General features: G+C 46.3%; 1 protein-coding gene across 1 annotated transcript in view; it reads right to left on the bottom strand.

Annotated features, from left to right (window-relative positions):
* LOC8037220 (nucleoporin Nup37) overlaps window positions 1-12,283 on the bottom strand; it is a 37,557-nt gene extending 25,274 nt beyond the window's left edge. Inside the window, exon 1 of the mRNA XM_002404456.5 lies at window positions 11,795-12,283. Within this exon, the coding sequence (XP_002404500.3) occupies window positions 11,795-11,962 (168 nt within the window). The 5' untranslated portion in view covers window positions 11,963-12,283. The remainder of the gene's footprint in view (window positions 1-11,794) is intronic.
* Between the last annotated feature and the right edge of the window lie 2,546 nt (window positions 12,284-14,829).

Genomic DNA, 14,829 nt, shown 5'->3' with positions numbered 1-14,829 from the left:
ACTACTGCAAGAAATCGGGGAAAAGGAGGCGTTGAATGCAGAGCAGATTCATAACGAGGTGTCATTTGCAGCAGGAGCAAAACGAACGGACAAAAGAGAAGAAAAACAATTGCCCCAGCTCAAGGCGCCGGTTATAGAGCTGCTAGAAGTCACAGCTCTTCAATTAACGGGGCAGCAAAAGTCGGATGAGAGTCTGCAGAGGTGTTTTAGAAGTCTGAATAAACGAGTGCGGAAATGGAGATGTGACGTAACAACGGAATACGTCGTGAAGGATGATTTGTTGTTCCGTCGAGTCGAATTCAGCGACGGGGACGTGAGACACCAACTCATTGTACCAACGGTATTTAGAAAGACTGTAATGGAATTGGCTCACGATGGAATAATGTCGGGCCATCAGGGGGTAAAGAGCACGGTCGCTAGGGTAGCGGAAGAATTCTTTTGGCCTGGTATGCAAGGCGACGTGAAACGTTACATACGGTCTTGTGATGTGTGCCAACGCACTATACCAAAAGGCACCGTGAAAAAAGCCCCAATGATGAGTATGCCCATAATTGAAGAACCCTTCCATCGGGTAGCGATAGATATCATTGGACCAATAACCCCGAAGTCCAGCAAGGGAAACCGATATATCTTGACAATGGTTGATGTAGCCACGAGGTACCCGGACGCTGTGGCATTGAAAACCATTGATACCCCGCAGGTGGCAGAAGCCCTAGTCGAGATGTTCTCCCGGTACGGAGTACCTAAGGAGATTCTGAGTGATCGAGGTACGAACTTCACTTCCAATCTTATGAAAGAAATAGGACGGCTATTATCCTTTCGGCAGTTGTTAACTACGCCATATCACCCAATGTGTAATGGGCTCGTAGAGAGGTTTAATGGTACCATCAAGCAAATGATGAAGAGAATGAGCCAAGAACGACCCACGGACTGGGATAGGTATATCCCGGCACTCCTCTTTGCCTATAGAGGAGTACCACAAGCGTCGCTAGGATTCGCACCATTTGAGATGTTGTACGGGCGAAATGTGAGAGGTCCTTTGACGATCCTTAAGGAGCTGTGGTCCAATAAAAGCTTAAACCAGGAGTTAAAAACATCATACGGATACGTGATCGAACTCAAGGACAAACTGAAGAAAACATGTGAAGTGGCGCATGAGATTATGGCAGAGGCGCAAACAAAACAGAAAAGGTTCTACGACCGAAAGAGCGAGGCTCGAAGGTTCGAGCCAGGCGACAGAGTGCTCATACTGCTACCCAGTGACCACAACAAACTAACCATGCAGTGGAAGGGACCGTACGAAGTTGCTAGGCGAAAAGGCGATTTAAACTACGAACTGCTGGTTGGCGACAAAAGAAAAACGTTTCACATAAACATGTTACAAAAATATGTAGGTCGCGAAACTAAGAATGAAAGTTGTGGGGTGATGGTGGTCCAGGATGAGGTTGAAGACTTAGGGGAGATCACGACGCCCAGTCTAAAAAGGCAACAGGGAGCGCAGGATGTGGTCATCAATCCTAAATTAAGTCAAAAGCAAAAGAAAGATCTGGCTGACGCGATCGGGGAGTTTGAAGATATATTCTCTGACGTACCGGGCAGAACAAATGCATTACAATGCAAACTTCGATTGATGACAGAAGAGCCGGTGTTTGTAAGGCAGTATCCGTTGCCATTTGCCATCCAGGATGAGGTGGAAGAAGAAGTGGAAGAGATGCTAAGATTAGGCATCATCGAACGATCCACGTCCGCCTACAACGCACCCATAATAATGGTAAAAAAGCCTGATGGCTCTAATAGGCTTTGTGTTGACTTTCGGCGATTGAACGCAGTCTTAGTGGCTGACGCTGAACCTATACCAAGGTCGGACGTAGTGTTTGCAAGAGTCGGGCAAAAAAAATATTTTTCTAAATTGGATCTAGCAAAGGGGTATTGGCAGATACCGATGGAAGAATCAGCCAAAGAAAAGACTGCCTTCTCTACAAGAACGGGCCTTTACCAATTCCAGTTTATGCCTTTCGGACTGAAGACGGCTGCTGCAGTGTTTACCAAGTTGATGAGGTCCGTCCTGGAGGGGGTGCCCAATGTACATCATTACATTGACGACATTTTGGTGGCCACTGACTCGTGGGAAGACCACTGCCAAACATTACGGCAAATTTTTGAATGTCTCAAGAGGAATCATCTCACGGTTAAGCCAAACAAATGTGAGGTTGGGTTTGACGCGATAACATTTTTTGGTCACAAGCTTGGTATGGGCCAAATCGCACCGAAGAGGGAAATAATAGAAAAGATTCAACAAGCATCGGCGCCAAAGACAAAAAAACAGGTGCGAGCCTTTCTAGGTCTTACAGGGTATTATAGAGAGTTTATACCCCGTTATGCAGAGATAGCAGCCCCACTTACTAACCTCACAAGGAAGGGACAAAGTAACACAGTAGAATGGTGCTCTGAACATGACACAAGCTTCAAAGAGCTTAAAAGAAGGCTGGCAGAACCACCCATTTTGTTAGCGCCCGATGTGTCTAAGCAATTTGTCCTGCGTACGGATGCATCAGACGAAGCTTTGGGAGCAGTGCTGTTGCAAGAGCACGAGGGCATGCTGCACCCAGTGTTATATGGCAGTAGAAAACTTAGCGCGAGCGAAAAGAACTTTGCGGCTATAGAACGTGAATGCCTCGCACTCGTGTGGGCAATTGGTAAATATGCTATTTACCTGTACGGAAAGGAATTCGTGGTTGAGACGGACCATCAACCGCTAGAATATTTGAATAAGACGAAACTCAACAACGCGAGGGTAATGAGGTGGAGTTTATCTCTGCAAGAGTTTACATTTAGGATTAAGTATATAAAAGGCAAAGACAATATCGGGGCGGACTACTTGAGCAGAGTTTGATCGACAAAAAGGGGTAGGGTGGAAATTTGTTTTGTAGATATGGTAATATTTATACGCATGATGGAAGTATACCGTGATACAGTAACGGATAGAAGTGCTTTAGCGGCGGCAGTGATATGCAGCTGATGTGCTGGTGTACCTGAAATTGTGAACTGGGTGCGGGCCAGATATAAAACGCTCAGGGTGTGAAAGTGATGCGCAAACTGGTGAATCAACACTGGGACGTAAACAAAAAAAAAGGGGGATGATGCATCAACGTGGTGTAGAAATTTAGTACGACTAAATTCTGGAGGAGGGGGTAAATGTCGTGCTACAACAGAAAAAAATGGAGTAGAAGAGGAAAACGTCGAGGGAGCAGGCCGGAGGAGAAGGGAGCGAAAAGGAGGAAGAAGAGGGGTTCTTGTTCGGCGGTAACCCGACCAGGTGGAAGCACACCCGGCAACGTCCCGAGGGTGCTACTGTCGGGTGAAACATCAGCTTGGCGGTGTGCAACCAAAGCGGCAACATCCGGCATGAACGAGGCATTCGGCAGTGATCCGAAGTAGCCGCTGGTGGGAAAGAGTATCGACTTCGGCGGTGTCCCGGAGCAGAACATCCCAGACCAGCCTCAAGGAACACCCAAGGAACATCACGGGAAACGACTTCGGCGGTGTCTCGGAGCAGAGCATCCCAGACCACCAACAAGGAACCACACGCACCAACAACCAAGCGCTGCTGAAAACAAGACAGCACCAAGACCTTCAGCCACACAAGGACGGACTGAAAGTGAGACAATTTCTGACCTGTAGATTTGTGTATAGCTAGAACGTTTCTTATTTTTTTGTTAATTTTTTAATATATATATATCTTGATCAAACCTCACGGTGTGACTGAATTCCTCATTCGGTGGTTTGACCTGAACCTATAACATCACAAATATATAAGAACCACATCGGGGATCCCGAATCAATGATGACAATATTCACAGGTGCGAGGTCAGTCTTCAGAATGCTTACGCAAATAACATCCGAAGTAAAACCAACAGGAAATAACCTTGAAAATAATGCAAAGAAATATGCGACAGCACTCAAAGAGGGACAAAAAAGAACTGGCCAACAAAGAGAACTGACTTCATGGACAATTGAAATCCGCAACCTTGGCCGAAAGCTGAAGCTCACTTTTGTTTCCTTCAATATTCTGGCATGTTTACGCTATTGTTTTCTGCCCGCATCGCAGATGGCGCCGTTGAGGTACGCTCCAAAGAGGATTGTCCCTTAGCCTGCAGTGGAAGCAACAAAACGACAAACAACGGGACGCTATTTTTGTTGCGCCTGTGTGTGAGTGCGTGTCTATGTGTGCGAGTGTGTCACCGAGCGCCAGGCCACTTGTGCGAGCACTGAGGCTTTCAGAGAGGTTCTGTCAACGCCGCAAAGTCTCGCAAAGGTAGTTGTAATTGTGCCTGAAATTTTGCAATTACTGAAGCTAGAAAGTAATTAAATTGCAACTCTTTTTAAACGAAAGTGAATAATTACAAAGAAGATAATTAAACCACAGTAATTCAATTACTGTAATTGAATTACTATCCAAGTATGATTCCTACTATTTGTTCATGGTAGCAGGTTAGCCCCGTTGAGTGTGCTTCTCCCTGAGCACCTGTGTACTGTGGAAAAGGAATACCCACAAAGTCATTGCTTTTCTGCAGGACGTGGATGCTCGGGGAAAAGCACGCTCAGTGGGACGAACCCACCGTGATTATGCAAGCAGAACTGACCTTCTGCTTTCACTATTTGCGCTTCTTTTTTAAAATTTTTCTGAGGGGGTTGAATTTGAAAGAATATTTGCAGATAGTGAGCAGATTTATAAATTCCCTCGATTGGGATGGCTGGGTGTTTCTTTATATTTAATTTTACACCAAAAATCAGACACTGACATGCTACTCCAGTCTAGGCATCGGATTTTCTGAGGCCACTGTTAATAGACATAGTTATATTAAAACAAACTGAGCTTAGAAGTGGCCAAGTGTAAGGTTGGGGAAAACCTTCATGAGCTCAGCGGAACTTTCGTTTAAGCATGGTACCATGGTAGTAAAAGGCTTAGGAAAATATTCTATATTTGATTAGAAAATATTTGGCCCAAACCACCATTCACTTCAAACTTCACCAATGTTCTGCACGTGTGGCTGCTTATAAATAGGCTTGTGTAGAGGAAACTGTAAAAAACCTGTTTGGTACGTGTAGCTATTCCTATAGCAAATCGCCACTTTGCCTCACACCCTATTTAGATGAATTTCTGATACCTCAAACTAGAGTATCTGACTTGCTGAAGCTTGAATCAATGAGTTGACTGTACTCGTGATACGGATGATTGAGAACAAACCTCGAATAAACTGTAAAACGGGCAAATGCTGGCAGTATTTAAATCAGCGTGTGAAACGAAGGTCATATAAAACTTTTTGCAACAATGCCCAGTTTGCACCCAAAAAAGCTCCAATTATAATTGAGCTGGAGTGAGAGTCACTCTCTATCCCTACACTACAAAGCTTGTGCAATAGACCTTTCGCTAAACTGCCCAAGCGGCAAAGAGAATGTTGGGAAACTAGGTACACGCGCTACACGTGCTCGTTTTCCCTGTAGAAAAAATTCCAAGTAGATTACCACAATAAAGCGTCCGTAGAACAGGCGTGCAAACTGCCATTTGTTTTAGATTTTTGCTTTCGAACGGATAAGGCTCAAGATGTCAGCACGTGCGTGTACCCAAGTTCCCGGCATTCTTTTTGATGTTCGGGTAATTCGGCGAAAGGTCCATTGGTTTCTTTAGCCCACTAGAGGTCCATTGGGTGCTTCCAGTTTTGCCGGCATGCATGCACTCCTAATGTCTCATTTCACTAGATCAGTGGTTCTCAAATGGAGGTCCGCGAAGCCCTGCCTCATCAGTCAAGCCCGGCAATAAAAGTTCTTTTTTCAGGTCGAGAAGGAATATTTTAGTTTTTGGGCGTCGTGTGTACGTCAATACCAGAGGTCTACTTCCCACTAGCCCTTAGTTTTATTCTTTTCTTAAATAATTATTATATTTAAGCTATACCTTTCTTTCCCCTCACCATGAACGGGGTCCTCCATCATCTCCGCCGATCCACAAGGGGTGCGCGAAACATCAATGGTTGAGAACCGCTGCACTAGATTGCTAAGTCATGCCACGTACCAAGAGACAACTTTCGATTGTCCCAGTGCACGCTAGGTGGGCTGTTCTGGCAAGAATGTTTGGTTCGCCACACTGAAAACAGAGCTATCTCATCCAGCTGGTCTTTTTAAAGAATTTAGTGTCCCTCCCAAGCATCAATATAAAAAATTATAGGAGCGCGGCATTTAAAGGGGCCCTGCAATCATATTTAAGCGTCTACCTTTTTTGCGGTTTCCACGTCTCTTGGGGTTGGGGCAAGCCAGCGGGCACGGAGAGAGTAACTAAATATCAGTGCGCCATATTTTAACCGAACGACGCGGAAACCTCCTCCACCGACGAGGGCGACCCGCGGTACTGAAAGCGCGCAAAATGTGACGTCTTTGGTCCTGGGCTTGCCACTGGTCAAAGCCGCTAAGAGCTTTTTTTTAGTCGAGGTACAAAATATAAGTGTCGCGAACCGTTACAATCATGTATGAAAGTAGTTTTTGTTCACTATTTTAGGTCAGAAAAGAAACAAATGCAGTTTAGAAAGTACGGAAACGAGAAATGACCCGTCGACATACCCGCCACCAAGCAGCGGAAAAAAACGTCGCATACTAGAAAAGGCTAGTGGGATGAGGCTACGACAAACGAGGAGCGTAGAAAGGTCCCGGATGTACGCGGCGGCGCTGTGGTCGCATACCGGCTCAAGAACCCGACCGGTTCCGAGCGTTCTGAAGGCCTTCGGCGCGGGCCCTGCTGGCGATTCGGCCATTTGGCAATGCGTCAGCGCAAAGTGGCAACCGTTCTGAACTGATCTTTACCCCGTGTTTGCTGTCGTTTGCGGCCAATGAAATGTTATGCCGAATTAGTGTTTAGTCACGCTGCAAATGCAATAGGAGCTGCCCTGGCCGTCCACTTCATACAGCCTATCCAACACGTGCTTTAGTGGCGCCCTCTCGAGCCGTCGACACGGCGTGCGGCAGCCGTGTGCGCTCGATGAGCTCACTACTCCTCCTCTAGTTCAAGGCTACTCAAGGCAGGACCTACGACGTCATGAAGGAGGTTATTTTTTGCTTGTTTTTGTAATTCTAATTTGCCTATAACTTTTAAAATAAAGCGAAATTTGAGAAAAGAAAAGTTGGATTAAGTTACTACATTCAGTACGCTCAGGTTCAGTGCAAATTAAAAACCAGTCAAAAAGTCATTGCACGGCCCCTTTAAGTTGTGCTTGGCTTGTCCCTTCCGGCGGCCCAGCAGCGCACTGAAAAGGGGGTGCCTTATCTCATCGGGAGGGCTACTAAATTGGTACTACGAAGAAACAGCATTGGGAAGGACCTATTTTGTACATGAAGTTGAACAATGCTTTTACTTTCTAAGGAATGTAGTTTGCGATAAATAGTCGACCCATATCAATGACGAGTGATGCAATATGCACGACGTTGTGTATCTCGACTGGGTATGGCTATACGCACGATGCAGAGTGCCTCCTGCTATTCATTTAGTGGCGGTTTATGTCTCCCCATCATCTTGTTGACAATGTAGCGATAGCAGTAAAAAAAGAAAAATATGTTGTCAATATAGCTAAATGCCAGACCAAAAAAAAATACATGCTTTTTGCTCTTAAGATTTGATCCTGGGTTCGCTGCATGTGAAGCAGGCGCCCTACCACAGAGCTACGCCACAGCTTTGACACAATCTCTGTAGTGCACAATTTATATACAGTATTTTGTTTACTAAGTGCGCAATCAAATCTAAAGGTAGCTAACCGCTAGCGCATGATTCACTGAGGCGTGTTTTTTTCGAGCCTCATAAACAAGGCGAGATACAAAATATTTGGCATCGTGCATATAGCATTACTCATCAATGAAATGGCAGATAATCCCTAACCCTTTCTTTCTAAATCACCGATTTCATTTTTTATTTTGAAACGAGTAATGCGGGTTCATTTACTATGCAGTCCTTTCTGTTCAAATAATTATGTTTGGTCGAAATTAGCGAGCAGCAAAAAAGCATATGTTTACATCAGGCTCATTGTTAGCCCTGCAACGCAGGTACAGGGGCCATGCAGGCATATGAGGCTGCTCATTTGCTTGGATCTCAGGCTTTCCTCAAAACTGCAGCCAACAAGTTGTGTACAACTGGGCAAGGTCTGTGGAAACGGCCATCTCGTCTCGAGTGCCACAAGGTTCAGTCCTTGGCCCGACATTGTTTCTCCTCTACGTGAACATGCCTCGGAACGACAAGTCGCTCCTGGTGCAGTACGCAGACGACACATGAATTGTAGCCCCAATCTGACAGGCATCACTACATGGAAAAGATAGAGACCATGGCCCAATACCTTTGCTTAAGGACATCCAAGAGCAGTGCAATGCACTTCTCAAGCAGCAAAAGATGCAACAGTCTTCACTATGCCGGTAAGCTGCACTGATCAGTGCTTGCTACTATGCACTATTATATAACCAAGTCAGAATCTACTCCAATGAATCTGAATTACTCACCTCACATTGAAACACAGAGCAATGCAGAAAAGTGTGGGTTACAAACCACATTGCCGCTTTTGAACAATGAAACCAGGGGCGTTGGAAGTGTTTGGGAGATGGGGGACTGAGAAAGATACAAGTCTGTTCCCTTCTACTCAATTGATTGCTAGAAGCGTCTCAAACGCAAAGAATGATCGCCGCTGCACTGTCCTCCCATTTCGTGAGCATGGAATCAAACTCGTTCCTGGCCCATGAGTGCCGCAAGTTACAAATAGTCATCAGAGTTAAAGTAAAACGCCGCTCCAGAGGCACATACACCTTGATGCTTGACACACCTTCAAAATTATCCACACGGCATCTATAGTTGATTGGTTTTAAGTGTGACAAGGCATGTTCTTCAATGACCCCATGAAATGTGTTCGATGAGTTGTGTCCTTTCCTGCACTGCTGCAGTTTCGTAAGAATTTCTAAATGCTCTCAAAGGCAGCTATGACTGTTTATAGGTTAAAAAAAAAACTTCTTCGGCGAATGACGACAAACGAGCAGAAAACATGTCTTTCAGCATGCAGCTGCCCAGCTTCTGCAACACTCCAAAAGGTCAACTTCCAGTACCTCCAAGATGGCTGATACGAAGCTTCCAGTGGCCCCTTCCGTGTGCCATGTATGTGTGGGTTTGTTTGTAGCTTTTGTACATGTTGTGGCGGGCCAGCTGGCACCCTTCGTATTATGCGTTAGCATTGATGCCCTCGTACAGTCGGCAGCAAAGACTTGCGGGGCACGGCAGCACCAGCTGAAAAGACTGGCTGCACCTTCCGACAGTGCGTTGCCAGTCTGAAGACAGATGTTTTGCACATGTGCTTCCTTTCGTGTTCGTAGTAATGTGTTTTTCGCTCGCTTTCGTTGCTTCCGTCCGACGCCCACGAGATAACAGGGAGTGGCGCAAGGTGCCGCGAAATGTTGTCTGTCATGCGAGCTCAGTCTCCCATTATGGTGGCTGAGGCAGACGCGTGGCATGACGGTTGACAAAGCGGTTGCCTTGCGCCGGTCCCAGTTACCTCGTGTGCGTTGGACGCGAGCAAGTAAAAAAAAGACACCACTACGAGCACAAAAGGAAGCACATTTTTGAAGAGTGAGTCTTGAGAGCGGATGCATGCCGTCAGAAGGCGCAACCAGTCATTTTGACTGGCGCCCCTGTGCCCCGCAAAATTTTGCTGCCGATTGTACATGCACGGACCTTGGACTGGTTTGGACTAACCAAAGTTTGCACCACCGCAACAGGCTAGGAAACACTTCCTGCAAGTGCCGAAAGATGGCGGGCAGTGTGCGGGTGTGCACTTTGGGTGCCCTCAGAAGCTCCTGCCGCCGGTTTTGAAGACCCGTGGACGCACTTGGGCTGCAGTTTCATTCCTTGCCCTGCCGCACTGTTCTTGAAACGCAGTCCTCCGAACATGACACTGTGCAGTAAGCGCATGGTGTCATCGTGCATGGCACACAACATGCGTGACAACGTAAGGCCCCAAAGGATAAAGGATAGACGACGCCGTTTATACAAAACCGCCGACTATTCGCCGCAAGATTAAACGCACGTTCGCGGTGAATAAATAAGCACAACGAAATGGCTCTGTCGTTTTACACATATTGCACGTGCATGTCATTCATGCACACGCTAAGTAAACTGATCTGCTTGTACCAGGGAGAAGAGGGGTTTCAGCGCGGTTGCCAGGTTGGGCTATTAATAGCCAAATTTGGCTACTTTGTCATGCATTTGGCGTCAAAATTTGGCGGTTGGCTATGTGGCCCATTTTTAGGCTATCTCATATCTTAACGTGACACTTCTTTTTTTCTTTTTTGCTTGGTTCAGAGCAGATGTACAAAAGACACTTCAGCATGGATACAAAGCGGTAGTCCACCCTTTCTGGATTCCCGCTTTCAGGGATTTTCTGCGTGAAGATTCGTGGGCGTGATGCCAGAACCTATTAGCTCAAGTGAGCTACCGTGACCTATATTAAGCTCCGATGACATCACTTTTGTATTAATTGTGGCTTATTTTATGCTCCCAAGTTCTTTCTGCTTCCTACTGGCGTCTCATATTTCCTCGAGTTTCCTACCATCCTCCTACAGGAAGCACCTCATCCGAGGAAAAATTATACTAAAGGCAACTCAAGACATCCTGCAGACTTTGATGTCGCCCGATAACACGTGCTGTACCGGATATAACAAAGGAGACTTTTCCGCGAAACTTTGAAGTTTCTTAAAGCACAATGAGCCATAACAAAAGACAACAGATTTGGGACAATGAATATTCCGAACAAGGCCAAGATCAGTGCGTAGGAGCAGCTCTGTTTCCGTTGCTGTCAGAGCTTGCTATCGCGCTTCCGACACTGCCCATGTCAAATGCTGCCGTAGAGAGAGTATTCAGTCATGTGTCCCTCACAAAGTCAGGCCTGAGGAACATGTCCCTTCCAGCTCTTCAAAACTTCCTCCATGTAAAGTTTGCTTTCCTTGAGAAGAACGAGTTCTGTAAGGACATCAACCCTACTGAAGAAGCTTTTGCTTGTTTTAACATGGAAATCATGTATGAGGCGAGTAAGCCAGGCACGAGCGAGTGCTTCATAACTATGTGACTGCAAAAACGCGTGTGGAAAATATTTGTACCTTTGTGTTTGAAATAAAACATTTCAAGATGTCGTAGATCTTGCAAGCTGCTCCTAAACCCTAGATATGCAGACGCAGTGACTTCGAATTGAGCTCACACATTCGAGCGCACAATTTTTTGGGCTCCGAGGAATATGGCTACTTTTGGGCTACATAAATCTCTCTACACCGTCTGGCTTTTGGCGGTTTGAGCTAAAAACTACCTGGCAACCCTGGGTTTCGGGCATGTCCACTCCGCAGACGAGTGCTGAGAGGCTGCATTCACCACGCTTAGGTATTAATAACCGCTGCGCGAAAATCTAAGCTTCGAGAATCGTCTGTTGTGTGTGTTTCTTCCGTTGTTCTCGTTTCTTGTGCGCTTTAATCTTCACCATGAATCACTACCAAATGGCCCAACTTTCCACCCATATTTGAGAATCGGCGTAGCGGCAGCGTCGATTTCGCCCATTTTTACCTTTCTATCTAGCCCCGCGCACACCACTACATGTACCCATTTAATGTGCAAATAAAATTATTATTATTACTAGTCGATTGAGTGAGGTGTTTAGCTAGAGGTGCGCCAAAGGGAGTCAAGCACGGACTCGACCGTCGGGCAGGGAGTTCGGCGGAGGTCTCCTTAGACACTTGCCGGGAACTTGAGGCTGAAGACGGTCACTCGGTCGCTGGAGCCCACGGCGAGCAGGGACGAGTTCCACTTGCAGGGACAGAAGGCCACCGTCCGAACAGCCCCCTCGACGGCCACCTGCCCGTCCGGGTCCATGTCCAGGCCATTTTCCACGCGCTCCGGGATTTTCATCGCGGTTTCGGCTGGTTTGAGTAAAGGCGCTCAATCAACTCAACATAGCTCCACACACAACTTCAAGAGCGGCCATGTGGTGATACCGTTGGCGCTCCGTCGCTGTCGAAATCCTAAAATTGATGAAATTAAGGTTTGAAAGATTGTACCGTCTGTGTCGTCCCCTATGTATCTACTCTTTATAATTGTTGAAAATCCACCAACAGGCTCGAATAGTACAAGTCATACTAGTAGTTTCTGAAGCGTTTGTTTGTATCATAGCGGATAAGTGACACAAGCAACAATGACACCAAGTGCCGCTAGAGAGCCTAGATTTAAAAGAGCGAGCGACTCCAACAATAGAGAGCAACAAGGCGGTAAGTTGGGCTAGTTGGTTGAACATCTGCAAACGTTGACAAAGGACGAGTGAAAGAAGCGCTTTGTCCGTGCACTTCTTTCACCCGTCCTTTGTCAAATTATTGCGCTGTTTTTCACGTTTAAATAATAGCGAGCGTTTGGTATTTAAAGGGGCAGTGCAACGGTTTTAATGTTGAAAGAATTGCCAGTTTGCATTTTTTATATTGTTCATACGAGCCCAAGTGACCAAAAACGCGTCACCTTTCCCAAAAAAAACGGCTATTCTGCTGCGTAATCGCAAGGCAAAAAACGAATTATTTGCCGATCTGCAGCCGCCGGTGTCAGCTACGGGAACTAAAATGACGGCGTCTCTGGGGGATACGCGGAAGTCAACAAACCGTGTCCCCCTCCGCTGCTACACTCGCTGTCAGCCGTCCTTTGTGTCCATCGCTCGCCGCGACCTTCGACGAGGCTAATCCTTTGAAAGTCCACAATCGCGGAGGAAGCGGCTGGGGTCTCAAGAGAGGGCCCAAGGGGAGACCACGTGAACCCCCAGAGGCGTCACTCGAAAATCGGCGTGGAGAGTTGAGAGGCACTTCGACCTTCGATTTGTTTCATTTCTTTTAAATAAGAACTAGCGCTCGCAAGAAAATGCGGCTTTCGGTTTTTCGTTCCATAGGTGACGCAGATTAACTTCCGCACTTAACTTGCCAAAGTCTGAAAATCGTTGCACTGCCCCTTTAATGACAAACGTCGCAAGTGCGCATGCGTTGCTTTGTTGAGATCCGAGCAGGAAAGCGGTTAGATAAAAAGGTCGCTTGCGGACGATGAACGATTTTGTCACAACACACACCCCCTAAAGGGGTATTCACACGAGGGAGAAATCCCCGGGATTTCTCCCCGGCACGCGCGCATCACGAGATGAAAACGCGAGGCTTTTGCACATCGCAAAGCCTGACGTTTTCGTCGTTGGATGCGCGTGCCGGGGAGAAATCCCCGGGATTTCTCCCTCGTGTGAATACCCCTTAACCACCCCAATCAAGCAGCTGGTCACACTCTAAAATCTAGGCACTTTAGGTACCGCTGCCAACCTCCGGACACAGAGCGAGTTGCGCGGCTCGAACACGGATGGCGCCACCATAGAGGTGTACAGCAGCGCTCGCGTGGTCGGAGGCGCTCATTACTAAAAACTAAACAAAACAATAATGAATTAAACCGCATTCAACTTTAGTTATTACTGCATATTAATTCACTAAATACAAATTACGTATTCCTAAAAATATAATATATTTTTTTAAAAGTTCAATTCAACATCACACTCTCGAAATTTTGCTTTTTTCTGGTTTTTGCGTTTCTAAAACGAAACCGCTGCCTGTGCGCATGCGCGCTTGCGCTCTTTGCGTTCTGAAACCGGTGGACCGTTGTGGAGGCGTCCGTGGGTCTGCTCGGTTGGCTCGGTGGCGCGGTCGCGCGGTGCTTGCTCTTTCGCTCGCCTTCGGAGCGTCAAGCTTCGGCGCCCCGATCATCGCATTGCGCGAGCCTCGCACTTTCGGGCAAGTGGAAAGCTTTTCGTGTCTTTGAACCACCTCATTTGTGCGGTTGCGCAAAGTCGTGCCCAAGCAGCGTCGGGGACAAGAAGCACCCGTTCGTTCGGATCCCAACTGACGACGGTGAGTTCGAAAGTTTTCACCCCAATTGAAACTTTTCCTAAGCTGATCTTCCAGCCACAAATTGCACCATTTGAGGGTTTTGTGCTCTTTTAAGTAATTGAATATATCGTTTCATTTTTGAAATTTACAAAATGTCACCGTGATTTCATTGCGATGTACCCATTTCGGCGAGCGTTCTTAGCACGGTTTTGTGGATGAAGACCGTCCTGCAAATATTTTATGATCTGTAGACTGCTGGCGAAATATCACCTCCTCTACCTCTCGTCGATCTCGCTCACAGCAGTGTCGATCCCCGTCGAGTAAATTCTCCCAGTTATAATATTTCGGAGTTCACATCTTATAATATCTGTTCGTTTTTATTAATGTATCTCGTGTAGATTCTTTTACAGCCCTGCGACTAGTTTTGCCACGTTTTATTTCTTTCAGAAATAAATAGAAAGCTAGATAGTAAAACATAGAAAGGTGGAATGCAGACAGCAGAGCTTGATCGCGAGATGTGCTATCCGTCCTTTCATGTATAATTCTTTCGAAATTTTTTACACCTCCCAACGCAGTCCCCTCAAAACAATTAAAACTCGCGTTAGGTTGTTTTTTTTTTTTTTTAGTTTGTTGCACAGAAAAGAGCATCATTTGCATTGTTTTTTTTTTTGTTTTTTTTTTTTGTGTATTCATACAGATTCTCAAGGCATGAAAATCACTCCAACAAGCCTCAGGGACAGGGAACCTCAATAGACAAAAGGTATGTCCGTGGTAACTTTTTTGTAAAGTGCACTTGATTGTTGGCCAACCTATCAAGCTTCCTGAATATGTAACCATCAGCATGCTAGGTTCTGTCGTAGTGATTTATGCAGTCTAATCTAC

The sequence above is a fragment of the Ixodes scapularis genome, unplaced genomic scaffold, assembly GCF_016920785.2.
Source record: "Ixodes scapularis isolate PalLabHiFi unplaced genomic scaffold, ASM1692078v2 PGA_scaffold4__175_contigs__length_147842914, whole genome shotgun sequence".
In the NCBI taxonomy this organism is placed as follows: Eukaryota; Metazoa; Arthropoda; class Arachnida; order Ixodida; family Ixodidae; genus Ixodes; species Ixodes scapularis.
The sequence above is the reverse complement of the archived record's forward strand: the minus strand, read 5'-3'. Positions and strand labels throughout refer to the sequence as shown.